The sequence below is a fragment of the Labrus mixtus genome, chromosome 18 (assembly GCF_963584025.1).
Source record: "Labrus mixtus chromosome 18, fLabMix1.1, whole genome shotgun sequence".
In the NCBI taxonomy this organism is placed as follows: Eukaryota; Metazoa; Chordata; class Actinopteri; order Labriformes; family Labridae; genus Labrus; species Labrus mixtus.
In genome coordinates this window covers 16,935,272-16,962,769 of record NC_083629.1, presented here as the reverse complement: position 1 = coordinate 16,962,769, position 27,498 = coordinate 16,935,272, and the positions used below count along the sequence as shown (strand labels likewise).

Here is a 27,498-nt window from a genome sequence, read left to right as displayed (position 1 = left end):
TGCTCGCTTTATCCTTTGTCGTTTTGACTGAAAACAACATTTTATCGTTTCTTAAAAAATAATACTTCTCGTCGTCGTTACTTGTTAAGTTTTAAAAACGGTTCGGTTTCACTTCTCAGCAGCACTCTGCCATGATTTTCAGGGAAGCTAGCTATCGTTAGCCGTAAGAGCTAGCGTTCATCATCCACTGTTCAGGGGGAAAGTAGTGGAGTCTCTGCCCGTTGATTCAGCTGTGTGTGTGTGTGTGTGTGTGGAGGTGGGGGGGAGTAAACTGGATTAAACATGGAGAAAAGTAACCGTTTTATAGAGCTGTTCCACTATCTCCAAGACCCCCACTTGGTCGCCCGCTTTCAGCGCATTTGTGGGGTACACGGGACTTTTTCTAGAAGCGTCGACAGCAGCAAGGAAGCAGACCGGACTCACTCGCACAACAACGGGGCTTGCCATCATCACAGCGCGGGGGGGCATGAGAGGGAAAACATGGGAGCTGGAGAAGGAGAGAAAGTGCAAACGACTGTAGGGGGGCTTCGGAAGAGGATTGCTGATTCTAATGTCGCGAAAAACCACGATGAGGAGGGGGAGGATGAAAGTGCCCCTCAGAACGGGGCAGTTGTGTCTGCAGCGACCGCCGGGGGAGAGACGGTTGCCGTGGGGGGTAACGGTCGAATTTTATCCGGGACCGGGCCGGAGGAGACGATAACAGATAAAGGCAGTAGAGACCCGGGACCCCCAGGAAGCAGCACTGTGAAACCCCTCCGCAAAAACTCTCTGACGGGCGACGCCGGGCAGGAGTTCCTGATCGAGAACCGGTTCTTGTACTACATGTTCACTTTCGGAACCGAGCTGGGCAACGAGCTCTTCTACATCACCTTCTTTCCCTTCATCATGTGGAACATGGACGCCTTCGTGAGCAGGAGGTTGATCATGGTGTGGGTGTGGGTCATGTACCTAGGACAGTGCACCAAGGATGTGATCGGGTGGTCTCGACCCGCGTCACCTCCTGTGGTCAAAGTGGAGATGTTTTACAACTCGGAGTACAGCATGCCCTCTACCCACGCCATGTCGGGCACTGCCATCCCCTTCTCCCTCTTCTTCTTGACCTACGGCCGGTGGGAGGTACAGTGAATCCATCTTACTTTGCTGCTTCAGTGTTGAAAAGTAACCCAAATCTAAATTACAGCTTCTGGAGAAAAGGTTAAGTTGAATGAGTGGCGTGAGCTGCTTCCTCTTGTGAAAGTTCCCCTTGTGTTGTTGCATCACATCATGTTCCTTTATGTGTTTAGAATCAGTGCTGAAAATGCACACCAAGTGTTGTCCTTTTGCCTTTTGACAAGGGCTGTGACACATTACAACTAGAAAAGCATTAATCTATTTATCACACCAGAAACACGTGGAATCATACTTGTGTAAAGTTCACAATATAATTAGGAAATAATGCTGAGAGAAAAACAACACACTCTAGCATGTAGGAGCTTTGGGTTGCTTATTTCAGTCCCTAGATCTTATATAGAAAGACCTCGTAGTAGACCACATACATCTGTTTCAGCAGCATCCCAAATACAACCTCCTAAAGCTTTAAACACTTTAAATAATAATGGACCGTACATGTAAAAAGTAAATGGAAGATTCCAAAAAATGCCACCACACATCGTCTACTTTAAGTTCATCAGGATTTATCAGGATCAACACGTTGTTTTCACAAGAGACACCATGCGAAACGTCTTTAACAGAACACTAAATGCAGAGAACAATCCTTGGGTTCATTCGCCCTGAGAAATGCTGACGTCATCACAGGGATTGTCCAGCATGCCTACTCTGACGCTTTCGTTTTGCAGTACTTTCAGCAATGTTTGCAGCACAAGTAGCAGACGATCACAGTCAGATGATTAAAGCGCAGTCTGTGCTGGAATTGTTTTTTCGATGTATAATTATGTGAAATAATCTTTAAATTGTTCCTTCTGACTAATGTAACACTGTCATATTGGTGCAAAATCAGTATAGGTCAATTTAAATGGCAACTTAAATATTCACTAAATCAGGTGTAGCTTGTCAAAAGGTAAAATGTATATTTATATCTGCAATAAACCCAATGCAGGCTATTTACCTGCAAACTGTTTTTTTTGCATTTCCTACAGAGATCACACATTATTGCAGATCAAAGAATCAGCCCCCCTTCCCTCCCCTTCCCCCAATGCAAAATTTACATAAGCAATCATATGATAAGTGCCAACTCTTGATACAGGATCACTGAGACTTTGCCCTATGAAGTCAGTCTTCTGATGCTGCTTCATTAACAATTAATGTGCGGTTGGCCAAGTGGATACAGTGACAGCAGCCATGGCAGCCATGTACAGTTGTATGAGCACATTTGTTTACCTCTTGTAGTAGAGTGAAATCAAGCTCAGTGTGGACACAACTAGACTAAAGGTCTACGGTCAACTGACTGTTGGGCTGTCACATTACTATGTGTGATACAGAGCAAAGTAAGACGCTTTTTATAGTGCAAAATAAAATCTACAGACCAGAGAAACAGAAAGTTCAGAAACATACCAATTATCAATTTCCAAGGTTAGGGATTTTTTAAAGCAAAACCTGACCATATTTATTGTTTAAAGCTTCTTAAGAGTAAATATTTGTAAATCACATAAGTCTGATCATGAAATCCTCTGGGTTTTCTGGAATTTAAATATTTCCATTAAGAACTTAGGGCAGTTTGTACAGAGGTTTCAGTCTTTAAAAAGTGACCTTGACAAAGTACAAAGATATTGATAAAAAACAATATTTGTCAGCCCCAGTTGTGCCAAGATAAATGTTAACTTATTAACATGCTGTATAAACACTACTTTGATGTGGTTTTAACAACTCAGTAAATAGTGATTCTCGTCATGAACGGATGTGTTTAAAAACACACTTCCACAACTTTTTCTTTAACTTTGGTCACTTGATGACATCTCATATTCCACCTTCTGTTCTCCAGCTTTGCTAAAGTTACTAAAATTCACGGTGTCCCAAATCATTAGAATAACACGCATGCAGGAATTTTGTTTTAACAAGCCGTTCTCAGTTGTTCTTGTTCTTCACCTCCTCCCCATTGACTGCGAAGGAACAACAATCCATTGTGTCCCACTCTGTTAAAACCAACACAAAGTCTGTTTAGTCCTTCTCCATTGTCTTTCTGTGCATCCACACAATGAGGGACCAGATCAGCAAACTACAGGAAGTCCATTTGATTCCCATAGAACTATGAAACATAGAAAAACCCCTTCAAAGTGATGCATAGTCTGTAAAGTGTTCATGCCTAGGCTCTGTAACTATTTATCAATGAGTTCATTGACTGAAGGCAATTGATCATTTTTCATACATTCTCACGCTAAAATGGAGAATTTTTGTTAGGTTTCAACCATAAAAACAACACTTTTTGATGTTTAAAAATCAATCTAATCTTTTAAGATCAAACGTTTAGAGTTGATCTGAACATAAGAAAACAATCAAGGCATTGTTTAGGGCTCCGTAGAATTGTGATGGGTGGTCTTTCAACCTTTTAGTGGGGAAAAAAAAGATCAAATAAATGCAAGTCAATTTAGGACCTGTTGCCGTTTTTTTTTGCCCTGGCAGTGCCTATTTTCAAAACAAAACCGATGTAGTCAAGGATTTTCAGCACTCAAGTGTCTGTAGTGCAAAAATGCCCTCAGCGTCAGCTGTTACGTTGTTGTTGCTGCACCCTCAGCGCTCACAGTTGAAAAAAGTACGACATTTGGAACAGCGCTGGCGCTGTGTTCACTTCTCCCTCACTGACCAATCAAAATCAAGAAGGTGCATGACTTCTGATATCAGCTTTGTCAACTACAAAACAATCACGCACATATGCAGAACTGCACAGCTCTGCCATTGCACCTTTAGTACATTTAGTGTTTTTATATACTATTATATATTTTTTATCTTCTGTTCCCTGTCAGCATGAATATTTTCTGTTTTATAACTTTTAACTGTTTTTGCTTTATTTCTTTACTAATTGTTTTTGCAAAAAAAAAACAAGTCAAGTTTCTTGTATGTGTGTAAATGTACGGTCTACAATTACAATTTCCATGTCTAGAGCTGCTGCCTATGCCAGGACACGACACGATACCTTTTACATTTATTTTTGTTTTTAGTCATCCTGTCCTTAATTTGTTGAAATACAAACTCAACCATTTTTTTAGTACGTTACCTTTCAGTCAAATAACCAAAACTAAGTCCAAGTTAAATGAAGACAGAAGAGGCTCATCAGTTTTCTACATTTGAAGACCAGTGGGTCTCAAGGAGCCTGCGCTGATGGTTCTGGTTAGCCTGATAACCTTGGGTATTGCTCCTGTAGCTGCTACAATCCTGATAATGCCCCTTTGTATTCCAACAGAAGTAACATGATTTGTAACATCCAGAATGCCATTGTGGGCGTAAGTAAAGAAGGACATTTTGAAAAAAGAGAAGCGTGGGAGCCCTGTTTTTGTTGCTTGAATCTCAGCAGGCGAGAGCAGAGGTGGGACTGATTTAAGACACTCTACCTCCCTGTCTGTCTGCCATAGCAGTTTATAAGAGCGCAGACCCCTGACATTGGAGTGTGGGAATCCAAGATAAGACGGTCTCATTGTCTGCAGCTTTCTCACGTCTTTCTGTACCTATCAACTAAGGTTTGAGCACACAAGTAATGGAACATGCCAGATATGGTTTCCTTATTTTCCAAAGAATTGCGAATATCTTTTCAGCATTTTCAACTCAAAACTATCCCTACACACAGTTGTCAAATAGACACTGCTGACCTGCTTGTGTTGCTTTATCTCAGACTTGCTCAGCTGTTATCAATTTTGTGGAGAGCAGGTAAAAGTGCATACACCATACAAGCTAATCTGACTACAGGAAGTCACGTTACATGAGGAGGAGAAATTGTAATTTTAAATTTAAGAATTGCTTTATATTTTGTGTGACTAGATCAATTTATAGTGTACAGAAGTGACGACACACATAACTTGTTAAGATTAGAGAGTGGAATGTTTTCATCTATTAGGACTAGGGTTAGGGTTAGGATTTGTAACAGTGCCATAATAGGTTCAAAATATTCAAATAGATTGAGAGATGACTGCAAACTGATATCTGGAGGAGGCAGGGTGTGTCCCTCACATCCCCTGCTGCTTGCCGTAGTTGCCCTGCCAGCATTGCTGCTGGAAGTCTGCCTCTGCTGACTTGTCTATAGTGTTTGGATTTGCATGGGCCGGAGTCAGATGCTCCGCCTCCCATCCCAGCCCTTTCTCCAGATCAGACAATAACCAGAGTCAGATGTCTCACTATAGCCGTTTTCACATATGCACTCCGGATAATATCTAGATATTTACAGTAGGACTTCTCCGGAGATTCTCCCGACCTAGCCGTTCACATATGCTCCTCACAGCTGGAGACTATCCCTGTCAGAGAGGAGGGGGGGGCGGGGGATTTCCCGAGGTAAGACGTGACGTAAAAAAACAACGCGGAAGTAGCGGCCGTAGCAACAGAGTCCGCTACACAACGCTATAATGAGAATATTTGCCTTTATATTAATGCTATGTGTAATCCAATGGAATGACAACATCCACAAAAGAGAGGAGAACAACATACTGACGAACAGAAAACATAATGCAGCCGTTTAATTACGTGCACGGAGATCGTAGTAGTCACGTGCAGACACTTTAGGCAGTCACTGTATATAAACGTCATTCTCTTTCCATTGGCTCAAATTGAAATCTATGGAGTATATGCTGCCGCGTTCAGACATCAGCTCACCCGGATTTTCTGCGGATAAAATACTAGGGGTCTGGCCGGAGAAACTCAGGGTAAAGTCCGCGCGAAAAATGCGGCTGTTTGCGTTCACACATAGCCTAAAGAACCTCCGGGTAGCCTAATCGCCGGCGTTTTGCAGGAGATTTCCGTATATGTGAAAAGGGTTTATGGAAGATGCTGGTAAGAGTGAAGTAAGGGAGGCGACAATGGACAGTGGAGCATTTCAAAGTGGGAGAGAAAGGGCAAGAGGGAAGGATGAGGTAGAGAAAAGATTAAAGTAATAGGTGACAGGAGATTTGAAAAGATGAGACTAGAGGGCAAGAGATGTAGGAAACATAAAGGAGAGAAGTGGTTAGTGGCAAGGAGAGAGAGAGAGAGATTTATACAGAAAAGTGATGGAAGAAGAAGGATAAAAGGAGAAACAAGACTAAATGGTAAAAAAAGGGCTGGAAGAGGCGATAAGACGAGGCAACATGGAAAAGGAGCTGGAGAAAAAAGTGATGAAAAGTAGATTACAAGAATAAGAGAAATATGTAAAGCAGATACAAAAGCCTAAGAATTTCCAGACTGAAAATTCAGGCATCAATGCTTCATTGTGTGATATGAATCCTCATCATTTTCTCCAGTGGAGCCAGAACAGAAAACATTATGGTAAACAGGCTTTGTGCGAGACTTCCTCCCAATAGCGGGACCAATACATGGGAACTGTGCCGCTTTTCCTGCAAGCATGAATGAGTTTAACAGTATTGCATTTCCTAACTCCAACCATGACTTTTTCATTGTGCTTTTATGGAAATTGCAGATTAATATCAAGCGTAAATCTCCTATGTTGCATTCAAAAGAAGGAAATAATGTTTGTTTTTTAAGGAGCTGCAGCATTGTTTTTCTTAAGTCACACTTTGACGTTTATCAGATAAACACACGGGAGATAAGTTAAATGAGCTGTACAATACAATGTAGAGTTCAAGACAAACTTAAAACTAACATCTTTCTTAAATAGATGTAAAACTGTGCTTATGAATTGTTTTGTGCAGCGATACAACTTATTTAGACTAAAACACTTTACATTTATTAGAATAACACACTGACCTAGATGTTAGCACTTGTGTTGACCAGTTTCTGTTAATCCCTTCTCGATTACACATGGGCAAAGGTGAGAGTTTAAGGACACACTCACACTAGGCAATCCTTACCGTAGCTTCACCCCTAAAGTCCAGTTTGTTTGACTAGTGTGAGTGCTCAGATCTGTGCTCAAGCAAGGTACACTTCCTTGGCACTGGCACATACACGAGCACAAGCAAGGGCACACAACGCAGACAGCCTTCATTATGGAGAAATCATGTTTTACGGCTGTATCTGACTCAAATGACTCGATATTTTTTGTGAGGGTGCACTCTACACTGAAGCTAACAGTCAATAAGCAGTGGCTAGAGAACCACAAGCCACACAAAAAACACACCATGTCCATAAAACTTTGCATGAGGCGACTGCCGCAGCACCACAGTGGTCACAGGCGCAGGGCCAAAGCGAGCATGCAAACGCGGCCGTGGGACCCGCTGACACCAGATCTGTTTGCTCACAGACAGAGGACACTGTGTGGACAACATGTCTGCAGACGGTGTCTCTGTCCTCTCCTCTCCCCTTCTCTCCCTTCAGACATGAATCAATCTTTCCTTAAACACAGCGTTGGTTTGAGCATGTCTGGCAGTCTGTGTCTGACCTAGCTTCAAAGCTAATCCACACACATAAAGACGACTGTTTCTCAATCTAAACCTCCCTCTGCGCTGACCTCATTTTCAAAAGACGTATAATTGACACTTTGAAGCAGAGCCTGCTGGTTAGATGAACACCTCTAGGAGAGTCTTACAGGAGAGCTGACTGTGGACAGTCACAATTTAATATAGTTGCAGTTTGAGATCAAATACTGTGTTAAAGACTTTTGCCTTTTCCTGTCTGATATCAAGCAATCCTTAGGGCCTAGTCCACACGTCAAAAAATAAACTTCAGGATCTGAGGCTCTTGAGTCTGTAAATATGCACTTGTGTGTGTTGGAAACACGTGTAGGTTAAGGTTTGGTTTTCTACCCTAAGACGGATTGCAACTGAATCTGACCTTAGGCCATGTGTTCATAGGTCTCAGTGCTGTCCTTTGCAGTTTGCACTGACTGGAGATATAATCTTAGTCACATGAGGGAGAAGAAGCTGACTTTGGACACTTTAAGCTGCAGTGAACCCAGCTTTCCTTTCTCTCCCTATTCTTCTTGCTACAGGCCAAGCATGTCTGATAAGAGAACAGCAGAATTGCTTTAAGATTTATGAGGGCCTCTGAGTCTAGGGCACATTCGCAGATAATCATATCCACCACATTACAGCAACATTTATCAAGGCTGTGAGGGTGTTTCTATAATTTCCAGAACACACAACATTTTATCATATTATTATTTTTATCTTAATTAAGCGCAGTAAAGATTGCAGGGATGTCATATGTTCCCTTTGATGCAGAGACTCATTAACAAATATGATGCATGATAAATGTTTAGCGTAGGGTCACTCAGTGCAGGTCAGAAGCAAGGAAAAGGAGACTTTAAACGAGTGCAGCTATAATATTTAACAGCGATTGTGCACTTGTGCAGTTAAGGCTGGTTGACGGAAAAACCTTGATAAAGAGAAATGATAAAATTTACGATCACAATGAAACTTTGGACTCTATAGATGGGTACTCTATAGATGGACCAAAAATGTCATCACACACTGAAATGGTGATATCTGCTAGTTAGTCTGCAGTTTTTTGCTTGCACGTTGAAGTAGAAGTTTGTGTACACTACACATCCACATTACACTGTAAGGCACTGTCTGAGCTGTTGAAGAAAATTTAATTATTCTGTAGAAGAGAAAAAAGTAGGAATACTGACAGGCAGGAGAGTCACAGTAAAAGTGAATTTCTTTTATCCTTGAAAATTGAGGAGATATGTGGTAATTTGCTGCAATTTAACTAGCAGCCCCAGTCCTTTAGTGATCATTGAAGAGACAGTTTTCTTTTTACCTGGATTATATCACCAAGAAATTGCACTGTCATCGATATCGCAACATGAACATTTGCAATAAATACGTTGGCAAAGACCACATTTAATGCAACCAAAGAGCTTTTTCACCAAGTGTCAACCTCCGGTGTTGAAAAATTAAGCCAATGCGGAAGAACCACTTGAGGCTGGCGGAAAATGCCACGGAATCACATACACACCCATTCAAAAATGGCCGTTTTTACAGCAGAAATAAACAGTCTGGTACAAAAACACGAATTTGGTCTGGAGAGCTCATTTCTTCATCGACACACTGTCGATGAAGGGGGGGGGGGGGGGATTTTTAAAATACTCTTCCATTTGGATTTTATGCTGGATAAGAGTTATTCATAATAAGGGTCATGGCTGATCGACTGAGACAGCATTTCCAATATGCAGACCGCCACCGATGGGCTTTAAAAGTCTGCTTCGGAAAACAGCATGCGACATAACTGAGACTACACCCATGTTTGTATAAAGTCTTTGTTTGTATAAAGTCTTTGTTTCTCACTCAGCGTGTGAACATTTAATTATGATTGCAATGCTTTCACACCATGTTGAAACAGTTAAAGCTCAAGCGAACAGCTACACTCAGATTAATTATAATATTTCTAATCCCTCTATCACTTTATCACAGCTGCATCAGTGCTATTTATTGAAATACTGCAAACTGTAAGTCTGCCTAACTGGTAATATGTCAGTGGTGTTAAACATTGCGCTGAAAATTGTCTCCTTCGTCCTCCACAGTACTCTTTCTCACTGGGCTTCAGCTTGGCCCTCTGCTGGTGTCTGCTGGTCTGCGTTAGCCGAATCTACATGGGGATGCACTCTGTCCTGGTAAGTCCACACACACACACACGTGCACGCGCACACACAGGCAGGGGTTGACATTAAGTTAAATTTGATCTATTTTTCAAAGATCACTGGCACGTCCATTGTAACTGCTGGCCCAGGAACGTTACTTTTTATTCGAAAATATCAGTTACCAATTTACTCTTACCATTCTGATGCAAAATTACAACTTTTATTTAATTGAGCTCTAATTTTATCAAATATTTTGTATTTTTCTTATATTCATGTGCTCATGTTTATTCACCATGCTGGTAACTGTAAGAGTCTACTTAAGCTGACTGACATTAATATGAGGTTGTGATAGAGCTGGAATTGTTATGATCAATTTTCTCTGAGAAACTCTTCATCCTTAGATCTTTACTTTAGGCGCTTTGTGAATAACTTTTGTCTTTACCAGGATCTAGTCTTTAACTTTGACGGGTTCCAGCTCCTCCAGCTGTCTGTCACTGTGGCTGAAACCTTTCTCTGTTCTGTTTTCGTCATGCCCTGCTGTCACTCTCGACTCTTCCGTTGATTTTTTTTTCTTTGAATGCTGATTTAAGCCCGGCTTTTGTCGGGATCTGATGGTTTTAAGACCGCTTTACCGAACGGGTTTTTTATTAGAGAATAAAATCTGTGTGCGAGTCTGTACAATTCGAGTGTAGCGAGCGCGAGTGACAGCAGTGAAGCCGTCATCTGCCTTTCAACTGTGACCAAATGCGCGCACGAGCGCTTATGATACGTTGATGCTGTAACGGTTATTAGCGCAACGTTTATAAAATAATTACTTTATTCCGGTATGACAGGAAAGCGCTGTGAAATTAAGAACGTGTTACAGTCTTTTTTTTTTTTTTCAGGCAGTATTTTAACTGGCCGGACTCTGTCAATCATTCATCCGGGCCAGCGGGCCAGTCATAATGTCGAGCCCTGCACAGGCATTGCCAGGTTCTCCACCTGCAGTGTCAGTTTGGTCTCATTCTGTTTGTTTGAACTCGATAGCTGTGAGAAACAGTATCAGACTAGTTGACACCTCAGCTCCAGACCTGCCCTAGCATCATGTTCTTGTGTCTTTAACTTAAACGCCTGAAGAACTACAGAAGAAACAAAACAAAAAAAACACCTAAATAATATTGACAAAACAGGTTATTTAAGAGTTAAAATGTCCAAAAAACGTATTTGGGGACTTTAACCTTCCCTTTTAAGTATCATTTGTTTGGTGTGATTAACAGGCAGGGTGTGAAACAGGAAACCTTTTCCACTCATTGAGTTGAAGCAGGAGCTGGAATCTGAACTTTAGCCTCCAAACAATAGTTTTCCTGCTTTAGAATTAGAAATGTGGAGAAAACAACTGAAGTTTACAAACATGTGCCAGGTGTCCTCTTCTCAATGACAGACAGCTGGGGTTGTTATTACCCGTAGACTTATAATCTGTGTGTCTAGCTGTAAAGTTTCTTAGCTCCTCCCTGAAATGTCTCAAAATTTTAGTATATACCTTTGCATGTTCTTTTTTTATTTGGCATTTTAATCTACATAGAAAAAACATATTAAATCAGGCTTAAATGTTTACAACGAGTCATTCAAATGTGCTAATATGAAGAAAGAACCAATTCAAATTAAACAAAATGTATTTTTCTACTAGAGACTCCTGTCTCATATGTCTTGTGTACTAATCCACAGTGTCTCTTAAATTAAATACGTCCTCCACATGCTCAGGCCTGTTTCTGTTTCCATTTATTACAGCTTTCCGTTGTTAAGGAAATAAGCAGCACACATTTGAATAGAGACTAGGTGTTTTCATGGCTTGCAAAAACTTGTTTCTGCACCTTTTGTCTGCTGCTCTCGCATTAGCAGATTGTCTTGCTGATAGCAGGGTTTTGGCTCGATGTGTTCACTGTTGTGCAGTACAGGTACAGTCATGAAAAGCATCATCGAACACCTCATGGTGGGTGTGTAAACCACTGGTGCCCTAAAGCAGCAAACTATTTCTCAAGAGTCGGGTGCCACCCACTAGGAAGTCACCAATAACAAAGAGTATAAGACAAACATTTCGTTGAAAATGAATGTGCTGGAGTCATTAGGTAAAATAATAGTTGTTGTTTTTTGTGAGTTTTTTTGTTTTTTACTCCAAGTGTGAAAAAAACAAACGAGGAAAATAAGTTTTTCGCGCTGGGAGATTTTCTGTCTTAGTTTTAAGAACCCGGGATTTTGCCTATTTGCTAAATGTTTTGCATTTAGGCTTTGTATTAAAGTTGCCTTGCTTTGCCTTTTTTTAATCTGTACCAATTTACAGCGCACTGTCTAAAGGCACAACATATTTTACACATGTAATTTGCATATAGGCTAGTTTATTTGCACTTGTTTTAAGTCAGCAGAGCATCTGTATCTGTTTCTCTGTCCTGAGCAATTTATTCAAAAAATGTTAAACAAATATGTCTCCTTTCTATTATTTTGTTATTATTCAATATTAATGTCAATGTGTTGCTGTCACTGTTGGTACCACATGGTTTATTGCTATCCCCTCAATGGATTTTTGATCAGAGGTTAGTTCTGCGTTAGTAATAAATAGTTTGTATCACGCAGTCTGAATAAAAAGAATATCATAACTCATCTAATACAAATTTGATAATAAATCTTAGTATTATTATACTACCACCATATCCCAAACTATATCCTGCTCCATCGGTTCAAAAATTTTTGGCTCATTCATTATTTTTGGGACTTTTCCTGAAACACATGTCAGTCTCAACATACAGTAGGTGTGTGTGGGTTCTTCTGTCCACACTCTGCTCACATTAACCCCTGTTAGGGGTTATTTCATTCACTGTTAGATGACCTCAGACTTCCTGATGCACTGTTGGGCCTTGATTGTCTGTCGCCATGGCAACAGGCTCTGTGGTCACGGCGCTGTCAGATGGATTGATGGATGTTGGTGCGGGAGCAGCAGACATTACAGTACGCTGGCCGTCAGCCCAGACAAACTTTTGAAGGTTAATTCCACATCAGAGACGTTCTTTAAGAGCTTTTTGTGGCTGCCCGCAGGCTGTGTCGCGGTTATGATCTCCACCTCACTAAACACACACATCTATAAACTTACACTGCTTTGTATCCCACTAAAACTTTCCTGCTTCCACAGGTAAGAGCATCAGAGAAGTTGTTCCTGTTTTCTCAGAGAAAACATGACAATTAGTTCATTCGTAAGTTAATTAGATTTACAACATGCAGTGAGTAAATTAAAGGACGCAGACCTGACTCATCCTGGTGAACTGAGCAACAACTCCAGGCACGCCTAGTTTTATCCTGGCATTTAACCAGACTCAAGTTCATCCCAGCACTGACAACACCACAACTGTCAGAGTAAATCAGACATTTGAAATCCCCAGTTTTATTAAATGAGCCACAGCATTGCCTCAGAGGGAGTTGGTTGCTCTGATTGGTGTTTTTGTTGATGAATTAGCACGTACCTCGAATTATCCTCATCATCCTAACGAGTCATGATTGCAAGAGTAAACTTTTCCATCACAGGTGTCGAGAAAAAGTATGGAAGAATTCATCAAAACTAAAAACAAACAGAGAACACGTCCAAGATGGCTGCCTTCATTAGGGGTATAAAAAAAAACACTCAAAGTTTGTCACTTTTCAGGAGAAATCAACCAAACATGTAGTTTGATTACATAACCTCAATGACATACGTCAGTACATATTATTCTCAACAAAGACCTAATACTTAAGACATTAAGACAATTTAAGTAATTTGAAACCAATTTCTCTGAATTTGACTGAAAATTCGGCTGTGATTGATTCATTATGTGAGCTCGTGGTCAGTTATATTTAACATTTTGACTTGTTTCTTACATTTGAATAAACAAAATAAAAAATGGCTACCACACAAACACTAGAGGAAGACCAATAAAACACCAGGTAATTAATTTTTTTATTAAAAAATTCTGAGGATTGATAACCTTCACTGTCCACTATTATGCATCGCAAGTTCAGTCTGCAGAAATGTTGTTGTCACTGTTCCGTATCGGAGGATGTAGCATTGTCTAAATATAAAATACCCTTGGGTGCAGTCTGTGTTTGTTTACCAACAGCCAGAGACCCTTTAAGCACCTGTTTCCTTCCTACAAAGAACTTTTACTCTGTTGTCCTGTTACAGTGTGTTCTCCACATGTTCCTCTTCCTCCTCTTCCTCCTCCTCCTCCTCCTGTTCCCTCCTAACAATCAAAGCATGACTGTGAGCACTCGTGGAACCATCTGGATGAAATCATCCGGCAGTAACCAGGAAAGTCCAGCTGCCTGTCCTCATGGGCTTTTCTCCTCGCACTGAGTCTCGAAAGGGATGTAAATAATATCTGTAACCATAGTAACCTCTCAAGAGCCTTCATTTTTAGTTCACTTTCCAGCAGTAACCAGTGAAGTCACTTAATCTATAAAACCTTAATAATCCCTTAAATCTGATCTTTCCTAAAATGGCCAATCATGTCATCTCAAAGACATCATATTCGTCTCCACTGTATTACATTTAATACATATCATCTCCTTCCAACTCTTCAATTAAACTGTCATACTTATATTTATATATATATTTAAAGCCAAAGACACTTTACAGTCAAATGCCGGCGTTACAAGAGCAAGAAAATCTGAATGTCTTTAGTTTGAGAGGAAAGAAAGATTCCTCTTCTCTGCTCGACTTTAAAGTAATCCATTAGGATGGGCCTGTCAGTTTAACTGAGCTTTAACTTTCAGCTCAAGTCTCTTTGTCTTTCTCTTTATTTACAGGATTTAGTCACTTTTTGTTACAGCCATGCATGCCATGCATTTTTATTTCCCAAATTTTCACAATACTGGACTAGCAAGTAACTTCTATGCAAAATGCAGTCTCAGGAATTCTTTCATGCAAAAAATAGTTTTAGATGATTTTTTTTTTTTTGTAAATATGCACATATATTTTTCTATCTTTTTGATGGGACAAATCACAATTAATTGGTTAACTTCAATAATTATTTGTGATTAATGTCATTTGTAGTTGCATGATTGAAATTCCATTATTTCACATTTACAAATACAAATTGTTAGGCTTTTTATTAGAATTTTTGTATTGTCTTAAGATGAGAGTACTGTACTTGCTGTTGGAATGCAACCTCGCTTTTATTATGAAATAAAATAAGGACCTTCTTCTAGATGGAAGGTTAAGATAAAAACCTAACCAGGGGAAAAATGTTGTTTGGAGTTACTGTTCCCTTCATGCTTTAAGGGGTAAAAAGACAATAGAACGTTGACATGGAATGAGTGAGTTTTCACCTTCTGTTGTTTACATTTCTTAAGGTTAACACGTGGGTCATTCAGTCATTCTGCCACTTATTGGTCATCAGACTTCGCCTCAGAGATGTTAAAGGGGGAAACGTGGGTAATGTGGGAGTCAGTGAGGCGGAACAGTGCTATGTTTCTACGTTTCTACGTGTCTACGTGCCTGAGTGTTTGTAAAGCTCCCATCGCGTGCCTTCCGTATGCTTACAGGCCTCTCACACTTTCACAGCACTTTAGTACAAATTCCTTGTGTGTATAAGCATACATGGCCAATAAAGCTGATTCTATTTAACGCAAAAACCACCACACACAGCTAATGTGGATGTTCATATAACTTTAACTGAATTAGTTTGACACTAAAGTATTCAAAAACTGGATATTCTCATGCATGTTGTTGAGTCAGATGTTGCATTTCTAATGCACTTGAATGACTGATTTCTTGACGTGTTTTGCAATGGACTGAGAAAATGGTATCCTTGAAAAGTGTAGATCCCCATAGACATAGCATCTGATTGTTTTCTCAAAGTACAATACGAGCTGCATTTGAAAAAAAAAAAAAAAGATAACAAAAACACAATATTTTGTGTCAAGACCTGAGAACATGTGGCTCCACATAGACACAGCATGTTTCCACCTGATAACACAGTCTGATGTCTGTTCTGAGGCCTAAAGGCTCCACCACCGTCAGGCCATGTGGGAACTGTTGTAATTCAGGGAGTGGAGCATGAACACATGGTGAGCCATTAGCGGTCTGCTCTGCCAGGCCTGCCGGGTACTTAATGTGTTCTGGAAATCATCACGCCCAATGAAACTACTTCCTCCTCCTTTGTTCTGCAGGAAGAGCTCAGAGCACAAAACTGTTCTGCTACTGTACTGTTCTGCTCTGGTGTTTACATCTGCAGACCTTTTACCAGACTGCTCACCCCCCCCCACACACACACACACACACACAACTCTTGTGTCCTGGAAAATTCTGTAACGTTATGAATGATGTGTTATTGGTTTTTTATTTTATTTAAATGCAGTATTTAACAAGTGGAGTGTGCAATCAGCTTAGACTTGGGTCTTTCAATCGATAGTCCAGTCTGGAGGGCCAGTTATAATGTGAGCCCTGACAGGTCTACACATATCCTGTAAAAGGCAAAGTATTACCATGCTTCATTTGCAAACGTTTGACCAATCTTTTCTTTCGGCATTCATCATGTATTGCTAATCATTAAACTTCCAATGTAACAACTCTACAGATGTTACAGTAGCTGCAAGATAGCTAACACCAAGCTAACTGTGATGTCTGTGTATTTCTGTGATGACTCAGTCTCTGACCTGTCTGTATTTTCTGAATTTGAAAATCTAAATAATTCAAGGAAACAATGCACAAATTAAATATGGAATGTGGCATTTGAAGATTGCTTTGTCAGTTTATCCGTCAAAAATGTCCACTATTCCTTTTTTGGTTTGTTTGGTTGGCATGAATTTAAGAAAATGTTCAAAAACATGTCAATCGCTGCTCCCACGACTCAAATATCCTTAGTTAATTGTCATAGATGAGTTATGTATCACAAAAATATGAACAAGAAACAAGCTGGAATCAGAATATGTCCTTTCAGAATAAAATAAATAATCCCAAACAATTAATCAAAACAGTTGGGTTTTAATATCAATAAACTCAATAATGAAAATAGCCACTGCAGCCATTGTGATTTAAGTTGGCTATAAGTTTACATCTTCAAAGAGAAAATAAGGTTTAAAATTGTTTAATGGATGCTGATTTAAGGATCTATAAGTCATTAAGGATTCCACATAAACTGTAGGCAGGCTACAGGGGTTTTTAGTTTGCTACTCGTGCAGGCAACACATTCACTCATTTATTTTATTGTAAGGCACTTAAGATAAAGGCATCAACCGCACAACTTGCACCTTGTTCTCTAAGTGCACCGTGCCAACCTCTCGTCCTCTTTGGGACTTCTTGAGATCAGGCTTCTTGCGTCTTGTTGTGTCAGTGGAAGAGAAAATTACAGACAGCTGAAAGCTTTCTCTAAATGTGTGTTTATGTGTGTGTCATTGTAAGAGAGGGCTGCTAACAGTTTGTAGCAGTAGAAGAGAGGAGATGAATCACAGTGATTCTGAGAGGTTATCTCACTGCTGTTGAGTCCACTTTCAATGTTGATACAGTAAAATGTGTCCTTCCTGAACTTCACTCATAGTTAAGTGTGATTAATGACTGACTTTGAGATCTGGTCTAACATTAACCTAAACGTGTATTTAAGCAGCAGAGTAGATATTTAAACTGTGACATGACCTTGGTTTCATTCTTGTGTGGCTGTAGTCGAAGGCTAACATGCCAGCACGGCCGAAATGTTTGCAGCGTTTGGCAGGTGGAGGGAAACTGGTGTAGATTTACAGTAACCCAAATTGATTTCTCCTCCAGAGAAAGTACACACTGATAAGACGTGCTATCAGGCACTAAAGTTAAGTAAATACTTTACACTCCCAGGTCAGCCTGATGAGAGACTATTACGGGTTGATTTACACTCGCTCCTAGTGTGAAAACACACATAATGAAACACTGCAGACAGCCTGTTAAACACACACTCATCATAGTTATAACTACACAAAAATCCAGTTTCCCTGGCAGATATGTCTCACAGATCTTTAACTTGGTGTCTGTAGTTTTTCTGTTTATATAGTATTGTTTATATAGAATTGTTTATTTAGTATCGTGGTTGAGGCTTTAGCAATGTGAATGCAGGCCAGCCGGGGACTTGGGAGGGGGGAGACAATTGTGCTTTTGCACAGTACAGGCTGACTGGGCCAGTGAGTGTGCCCTTAATTGCAAATACAATGGAAATGTTTCTTTACTGAGTTAAAAAAATACAAGTAATTACCCAATACTGAGTGCCTTATTTGTCACTGTGGTATCAAAACAAGTGTTGAAAATGAACATTATTCCAGTTCACAGCCTCAGATGAAAACTATTGCAAGCAAACATAACATATTCATCCACATAGTCCAACGGTATATAAAAAAGTACATGGTGTAAAAAAGCGTGTTTTTGACACAATATCAAAAACTGGTCATGTTTGTATTTAACACACTGTGTTTGCCCTGTGATTGTGCTGGGCGAACCGGACGAAGCTACCGGTGAAACGCTTTGTTCGCTCACAGTAAAGTTACAGTTAAGTCATTTTCAGTGTGCCACGGATTATTGATTTATTTTCATGGTATGTTCCTGCAACCGTGCACACATGTTTGTCATTTAGATTAAGTATTGATAATGTTTTTTTTTTTTTTACATTTAAAAAAATGAATGCATGAATTTCAGACCATAATTAAATTGATTAACTACTAAATGCTGACTGCCGAACTTTTAACATTTGATAAATATTGAAAATAAAAAAATGTTGCTTTTGGATTTGTAGGACCTGATTAACGTTTTCACTGTTGATTAGTATATGTATAAAATACAAATTTAACACTCTTAGAAAATACTACATAGTTTTTTAGCTTTGAGTCATCACCAGAAATAGTTCTGATCAGTTCAACTGGAGTTCTTTTCTGGCTTTAAGAGGTTAAATCCACACAAAATGTTAGTGCAGGAAGTCAACTGTCAGTTTGCTGCTCGGTTCAATAAACAAACGACCACGATGACCTTTGTGTTTGAGTCTACAGTTCACTGGCATGCTGAGATTTGCTGATTTCCTGTATCCTGTTAACACTTCCTTCATCCATCAGCAAGAAAATGCTGCAATACATATTTTATTTCCATAACAAACATCCTTATCTGATAAATGTGGTTCATTATTCAAATGCAATATCCAGGAAACTTTGTCACAGTTTGATTTAAGATGTTATAACTGTACTTGAACTTGACTAAATGAACTTAAACTACAAAATCAGCCAGTACTGTTTTAGACTACAAGCCTACTGTGCACACAGCTGGATATTAGTCCTGTTTAACTTTAAGGTAAAGGTCAGAGATATTTTCTGTGGGAAAAACAATGCGGACATAATGAAAATGAACGTAAAAACTGATGATACTTAAAGGTCAAATTTAAGCTTCAATTGAAGATTAAAGAATAAATCCTTCCCTGACGATACTAATGAAACTAATTAACAGAAGGTTTTAAAGCAGTTCATCAAATCCATCTGGACTTGAAATCCCCCCTTACATTTAAGGACCTTAAAAGGGACCCTGAAATGATCAAGAAGTACATTAGCCTTTAGGGTCATAAGGTTTAAACTCAGAATTATATTCATTGATTTTCATTGCTATTTATTTTCTCTGGATGAATACATTACCGGTTTGGTCTTAAAATGTCCGAAAAATGTCCATCAATCAATTTCTATCCCAATTTTTGTTTTGTTGCTTGTTTAAATCCAAAGTGTTTAATGTGATTTTAATGTTATAAAATGTTCCAAAACAATATAACACTCTTCCCTGAAACATGACGGTGATCTCTCTGTGATTCAGTAACATCACTCTTCTGTTTCTTTGTTTGTTTTTCCTCCAGGACGTCATAGTCGGCTTCCTGTACAGCGTCCTGATCCTGCTCTCATTCCTGCCGGCGCTGGACATGATCGACGGCTTTAACCTGACCTACCGCTACGCCCCGCTCATCATCATCGCCCTCCACCTGGGCCTGGGCCTCTTCTCTTTCACCCTGGACACCTGGAGCACCTCTCGAGGAGACACAGCTCAGATCCTGGGTACAGGCGCCGGCGTGGCTCTGGCCGGTCACATCAACCACCTCCTGGGTCTAATGCCTGACCCAACGCCAGACCAGCTTCCCTTCACCATGCCCGCCCTCAGCCCCAGCCTGGTGGGTGCAGCCTTGCTGCGAATCTTCTTGGGTGTGCTGGTTCTGATTGCCACTCGGGCGCTTATGAAGGCCATCACAATCCCACTGGTGTGCCGGTTGTTCAGGGTGCCCTGCGACGACGTAAGGAAGGCCAGGCAGCACATGGAGGTGGAGCTGCCCTACCGCTACATCGTCTACGGGGCAGTTGGCTTCAATGTGCTCTTCCTCGTCCCGCTGCTCTTCAGCTACATGCAGCTTTCCTGATTGGGTGTCAGTTCACTTCCAGCTGTTTTTAGATCAGATAGCCCATCCAGAACCCCATTCCTTTGCTCCTTAAGTTGGAGCTGAAGTGAAGTAAAGCCTAAACTTTTATCTGAATGCTGGCATGTTCTGAGTTTTTCAATTTCCCCCCGTTGTTGGTCCAGGTTGGGAACAATGAACCAGGTGAAGCACCTGTGGCGAGTGACATCTCTGTGTTGTGCCCTTTAATTAATTCTAATTAATAATTAAGCGGCTCCTCGTGATCCCAGGACACACTGCGACGGAGCCTTACATCCACTCCTTCTCTGCCAGCTTCACGTTAAAGAGCAAAACATTCTTAAACAGTTGCCTCTGAAAGACTGAGAATGCCACTGACAGTGACTACTGACAAACCTTTTTTCTGCCCATTGCTGTTATTAAGAGTTCAGACAAAGAACCACACAAGTTTCTTTTGGGAAGACTGGAATGTTTATAGCATTTAAAGTGCTTCGTATTAGATAAGAGCTTTAACAACTCAACAGTTGAACTACAATTAATTTCATCATCCATTTATCTGGTGACTATAGTTTTGATAACATCATTTAGGACAACATTAAATTGTGTCATGTTTAGTCCAACCAACAGTCCAAAAACAAAAGATTTGTGGTGACAGTTACATCAAATTGATTGTTGGATAGTTGAAGACAACTCTTTTTTGATGACTTGATTGATCAGCTTGTTGTTTTAGCTCAAGTTCAGTGTTCAACTTTGTGTGGTTCTTTGTGTGGAAGCCTCTTAATATCAATATTTGACTTCCTCCTCTCACCGCTTAAAGCAATAAGATTTATGATTAGATACTTCCTTATTCCTGTTAAAGAGGTCATGGGAAATGTGAGTTTTCTTTTATTTTGGACTCCTGGTGGAGGAGAAACCCCTATGATTTTAGCCCCTGAACTTTGATGGAAATAAACCAGCACGAGTCAGGAATAAGAGTCAGATGATTTTCCAATTGTTGTTAACCTGTGCACAGTATTTTCTAAAAGGGCTTTCACCACTCAGTCTGCTCTGTTTTCTTCTTCTGTTTTTATCCAGACTAATTATTGTCTGTTCACTGCGCGGAGATTGATTGGTATTCCTGCGAGGAAGCAATGACCTGGCACATACTGCGTAGGATTGAGAAGGAAGGAAGGAAGGAAGAAAGAATCACTTTGTTTGGGAAATGCACAGAAAGGTTTTTGAAATAGTTTTTTAAGTGTGAAAGATTGCCAGGGTGACAGAGGTCTGTCTACTTGCCTCAGCATTTTTTTTTCTAAACACTGTAAACTGGCTTCCTGTTTGATGATCTGGAAGGCACGCTTCCACGTCCTGTGCAGGGGACAGTCTCGTGTCAGCAGGGAGGAGGCAGAGATAACGCTGCTCTCAGGAGGGAAGACGTGTAGAGCGATGGGGGGAGGTCAGGGCGAGGAAGGGAGAATGGTGATACAACTCTGGCAAAAATATGACATTTTGTAGCATTTGAGTTTTTTTGGCCTTGGAATTCAGAATGATGAGGACATTTTTGAAAAAGCAGTTAAATGTTTTGAGAAAAAGGCTTTGACTGTGACACTTGAAATGAAAAACTACTCAAAGCAGGTTCAAATTTGAAGAAAATGTAATTGAATATTTTGTAGCACAAAGCAAAGTACGGTCAGCCTTTAGGTCTCATCTTCCAACACAGACATAATTATCTTTTTCTTCAAACACTACATCTTAAAATATCCGGACTTCATTTAAAATTCATTCTGAAACATTTCATTTTTTTTCTCTTAAACTTTTACATTTATCTTGACTTTTCCCCCTTAACCTTGCCAGAACATTTTTCATTATCATAACAAGTTCATCATGAAAAAGGCTTACATTGAAGCTCACTTTTTTTTCCACTCCAGATATTCTTGTCAGAGATCATTAAAGACGGAGCAAAGTTTTGATTCATCAATAACTTTTCCTGATTGCAGCAGTGACGAAAAGGAGAAGCATTGTTTTGCAAAATGTAAAAGGTTTCTGAAGTTGAAATCTTGAATTGGAAGCTGATTTTTCATTTCAAATCAGAGCAATTGGATTTGATAAACTTTACAAACTTGGAAATTCTATGTATTGTTTGGCAATACAACACATGCTCAGTTAGTGTTTTCATGTCAGGGAAGTACCGCTGATGAAAATTAGAATATCTGAACAGTCAAAGATTAGGATTATAATTTCACTGCCAATACAAACCAACATGATCTGATGGAGACAAGACAAGACTCACTTCTGCTGTAAAGAAAACCAAAATGTATATTTCAGTGTTCAAAGTCTTCTTTTTAACGCTACTTTAGCATTAATTCAACATTCTTGTTCTGAAATTTGAAGAAAGAAAAACAGACTCCCATATGGACTCCATCTTTCTCTCTCCCCGTCGTCCTCTTGCACTACATCTGAGTCACAGTAATGAATGAATCTGTAAGACCACTGACCATCTGATCCTTCGGTGTAGATTTACCGATTTATTTTTCCCCTGTGCTTTATTTTTTAATTAAGGTGGACTCAGTTTCTTCTCTGGTTGTCTTCAAGTTTATAACATCAACTGTAAAACAGTTCAGCTGTTTGGGCGGAAAGCAAAAACATTTCTGCACATTTTCTGGAATGAACATGTTTTTTTATCTATGAGCTGCTTTGTTCAGGACGTCCAGTTCAGGTTCAACGACTGTATGACCAAGTGTGATTTTTTTTTTTTTTTTTTGGGGGGGCTCCAAGACTCATCTCTGAGAGCAGACGTGTGTCTCAAACATTTCGGTGTACAGTTTTCTTACTGAACCACTCACTTTGAGGCAATACTGACAGAACATCTGGATGGAAACCAAATGTTCCATCACACATTCCTGCAGCAGTTGTGGGTGAAGTGCCTTGCTCAAGGGCAGTTTGTTTCACCAGCTGGCGGTGCGTTCAGGTGCTGCTGCCTTCTGAGCTTTCTCCTCTGAACTGAACACCAACACAGTCAAAAAGAAACATTTCATGCTTTTTGATTTGCCTCAGTGTGGACTCAGCAGGATGAGCTGGAAGTGTAACAAGCTGACTTCTATGATGATGATGTTGTTGTTGTATACGGTACTGTCCTTATAAGAATGCACTGTTCCCAGAATGCACTGTGTTCCCCCTGAGCTGGGCAGAGAGGGTGAAGTTGGGAATATAAAGTTACTTTTACTTTAGTAAAAGGACCTTATACTTCTCCCACCACTGACATTAATGACAGTTGACGTTCTGTTGATTGATTCATTGGTTATAATCCTTTTGATAAACTGATGATACATTTTTGGCACTATTGCAGAATTTAAAAAATATTAAGGAGCAATACGTCAGATATCTACTGAATTGAATCATAAAACGACCTTACTAAATCATCAGACATTAAGAAAACATGATATTTTTAAGTGCCGGCTTCTCTGACAACACAGCAGCAGCCAGTATGTCCTCCTTCTGAGTTTCCATTCCGGTCTGGTTTCTAAAAAGCTTTATGACCAGAAACCTGGTAAACGTAGATGGTTTAGAACGCAGAAATGTTTCAAGAACGATGCAGAGCTTCCGTGTCCGCGACATGGCGACCTGCATGGACATCGACTCTAGGGAGGAGGGGGCGGGGGGAGACAGTTCTCTCTAGTGTTTTGAATTTGTACTGCAGTACCCATTTTAAACGCTAGGTGTCAGAGTTCCGTATTGCTCCTTTTAAGTATCATTTATTTTGTGAAACAGTTTTCCAAACATGATTTTTCTCTTTTATTGATCACATCAGTACACTAACCGAGTTGTAAACCCAGAAATCATCAGAAATGAGACCTTCAGCGACAAGATGATTCTTTCTATATCGTGATTACGTCACATATTCATAATGAGTGACACATTTCACTACTAAATAGGATGAGATATTTTGTTAGAAAACTACATACACATCTCCAGGATCAAAACCAAAAGTTCCTCACATGAGCGTTGAAGGCTTTAGATGCGATTTTTTGATCCAGCAGATGTCGCCCTTGAGCACCAGCGTGAAACCAAAACAACTTGCGGTGCATTGTTGCGTTAGCATGCTAATGCTAGCGATCTTTATTATGCTCGTATCTTCACACTGCATGTAAATTTACCCGAAATGAGCGTGATCTAGAAATGCAGTTAAGCAGTGAGTACAGTATGGTATTCTTCTTTTCTCTAGTCCCTCAATTAAACAACTTTCATACAAGAGGGGAGGAGTCAGCCGGCCGTCCCGACGATGTAAACAAACTGAAGATAGAACTCGGAAAACTCGGAAAGCATCACAGACAGTGGGACTCGGGTGTTACACCCATTGTAGACAGTCATTACTCACAGAGTTATTTCCAGAGGATATACTTGATTTCTATTATATTTAAGTGTGAAAAATCGCATATAAAGCCTTTAAACTAGATTCTAAAATGGATTTCTGCATAACCTGCCAACATTTGACAAAACTCAAAAGACAGCACAGATTGATCTGCTTCACCAGTGTGTTTGTCTGCCAGTTGTTGGTCTCTTTCAAGGACGATGAGATTTCCCCCTCCAGCTTGTTTCACTTCCTGTGGCCTTGCCTCTTCATGTGTCTATATTTCAGTTTTTTATTGCGATTTATTTTTCTTTGTCTAAATGTGGTTTCCTTTCTTTGCCAATGAAACGGGAAGTGTGGCCCTCTTTTGTTTGTGTTATTGGCTCAGCATTAAGAAAAACCAACACTTTTTAAACCTGTGGTGAAGTCATGTGTGGGCAAAACGTCTCAAATGTTCCAATAGATTTCAATAAGAGCAAAATACTTTCCCACCAGTTTCTATATACGTTAAAACATGTCTGCAAGGCACGGAGAGAATCGTTCATGTTCATTGTTTAAAATAAGAACGTGTAGATTCACTGTTAAACCTGTTTTACATTGCCATAAGTCTTTTTGCAAAAATTGCAGAGAACATTTGCAGAGAACATTTTTTTCCCTGCATACCTTTGTGATACATGATAAGAGCATCGGTAATAAACAGGAAAAAGTGTAAGTGTTTAAACATGTGTTGGCTGTGGACTTTACATCACAGCAGGAAGACGTTTCCTCTGCAGATGGAGGAGCGATCAGAGTAACAAGATTGATAAATTAGATAAAAACCAAACTTCCTGAGTCTGATTACAACCTATCTATGTGTGTGTCTGTGTGTGAGATTTACACTGAACTAAACAGTGCTTCATAAAAAATTTGATACATGGAAACTTGAATTGGCTGAACAGGAGGTTGGGCCAGAAGACCATAGATGTTTTATGAAATTTCTTCAGATTAATCAGATAATAAACTCAACGCAGAACGGTTAAAATTAATTACAGAGATTGTTTTAGCATCAATGAATCCTCTTGTATGGTTTTGCAGGAACATTATTTGGAGAAGTGCTTCCAAAATTTGTTGTGGAATCCAGTTTCTTTGAAGTTATTTATTATAATATTTCAATTGGGAGAATCAGTCTTATTTTGCATGTTGCTAATTACTGTTTATTGAAGTTGAACAATTTATCTGGGAGAGTCAACAATGATGGTGAAAACCCTTCATTGTATTTGTCCTCACCTGAGCCTTGCTTCATTTGGTAGGAGCTACATTTTTCTGTTTACTTATTTTACCATCCAAAAAGTTGCATTGCTTTTATTCCCATTATTTCATAATAAGTAGAAACTGCACAACATTTTGGCATCTGATGAAGTTCTTAAACTGCCCCCTGTTGTACTATCGTCCGAATATATTCACAAGACCAAGTTATTGTTGATTGTTTCTAAGAAAACACCAGACATGGGTAAGAATGCCCAAAATTAAGTTTTTATCCAGATTTTATCAGAAAAAAACCCAAACACTGATGTAGCACCTTTTCTTGACACCCAAATGTCTTCTTAACTCACTAAAATATCAGGGAATGTATACGTAAATATGTTAATTATCATTTCTATAAACTGAAGATAGAAACACTTTCAGCTCCTTTGAGGCCCCTGGAGGCTGAGGGCTCTGCCAGCTTTGTTTTAATATATGAACCTGTTCTGATCTCAGAGACTTTTATAAAAAATTATTTCCTTCTTTGACCAAATGTAAAGTAGTTCAACTGTTTAGCTTGTAGCTCGGTTAGCTGAAGTTCGCTCCACGTGTGCCTTTATTGCCTTTATCGTTCTTCAGGAAGATGATTTTATGTTCCATGTGTAAACTGTGGTCCTGATTTTGTTTTTTTTTAAATTCTCTTTTTTCTGTCCTGTTGTGTTGCCTTTTGCACTTTGTAGTTGCATTCATGTGGAGGGGAAATGTTTCCTGGTTGATTATTATTCATTTATAAGAAATAAGCTTTTAGCTTCCCACACTGCTGCTTGTTTATTACTGCCTTCACTCACAAAGCAACAAACTGTAATTTATGTCGATTTAGTCTGAATTAAAAGAGTATTTCATTTTCACATTTTGTCACATTTGCATTTTATGACTTTTTGCATGAGAAAATGTGTTAATGAGTCACAGAGTAATGTCCTAATTCAAATGAAACATGCATTGGTTTGTCTGTTTGGTTAAAGTTCTCAGTTCATTCATTGTTTCATACAGTCGCTTTCTCATGACATGTTTTAAGTTCAAGAAACCTCATTTTTACACAACTGGCAGTACTCTTTTCAACAATGGGTGTCATTTTGGAACCCCTTCATATTTCCACATAATTTATTGTGAACCACTTTGAATTGTTCAGTGGTGTCCTAATGTGACTGATGTGAACATCTGAGGACATTTTATGCAGTTTCACAGTATTTGATATACCCAGATTGTTTTGTCTGATTTGATTCAAAATGAAGATGTATTTCTGTCTGATTGTGTGAAAATAACTGAAATAAAAAATTATGATAAATGAAAGTTTAACTCCATTTGTTGTTTATCTTTATCTGCAGCTGATGAGGTGAACATGAGATGTGTATGATATTTAGATTTAGATGCAAGAGGGGAACTACGGTGGCCCTGAAGGCCCAAAACGTACCGTTAAAGAGTCAGGTTTGAGGAATAATATTCAACAAGTTTGTTTCCTACAACCAAATAGTATAACATAATTAATCACATATGAGCCAAAAAATGGTTATGCTATGCTTGATTCAATGAAGAATTCTCCACATCAACCCTGTTTGATATGACAATAGCTTGGCAAGTGGAGTAATAAAATAATGAAACTTTTTTTTACATGTATGACTTCAGGTGCTGTTACGTTGTTTTAGTCCATTTTTTTTATTACTCAAAAACACATGAAAACAGAAAGACCCAGATTTTTCACTTTATGCTTTTTAACATTTGTTTTAGTCTATTAGTACTATCCACAAAGTGAAACTGAGATCATGATATCCACTTAAAGGCTTAAGATGCAATTTTTCACACTAAAATGTAATAGAAATCAAGTATATCCTCTGAAAATAACTCTGTGAGTA

The 27,498-nt window shown here is 39.4% G+C and overlaps 1 protein-coding gene across 1 annotated transcript; it reads left to right on the top strand.

The window, feature by feature from the left end:
* The first annotated feature begins 1 nt into the window (after position 1).
* On the top strand, positions 2-26,944 carry sgpp1b (sphingosine-1-phosphate phosphatase 1b). Its single transcript, XM_061063533.1, has 3 exons — positions 2-1,116; positions 9,593-9,682; positions 19,495-26,944. The coding sequence occupies exons 1-3, from the start codon at positions 283-285 to the stop codon at positions 20,044-20,046; spliced, it is 1,476 nt and encodes a 491-aa protein (XP_060919516.1). The 5' UTR covers positions 2-282; the 3' UTR covers positions 20,047-26,944.
* The last annotated feature ends 554 nt before the right edge of the window (positions 26,945-27,498 follow it).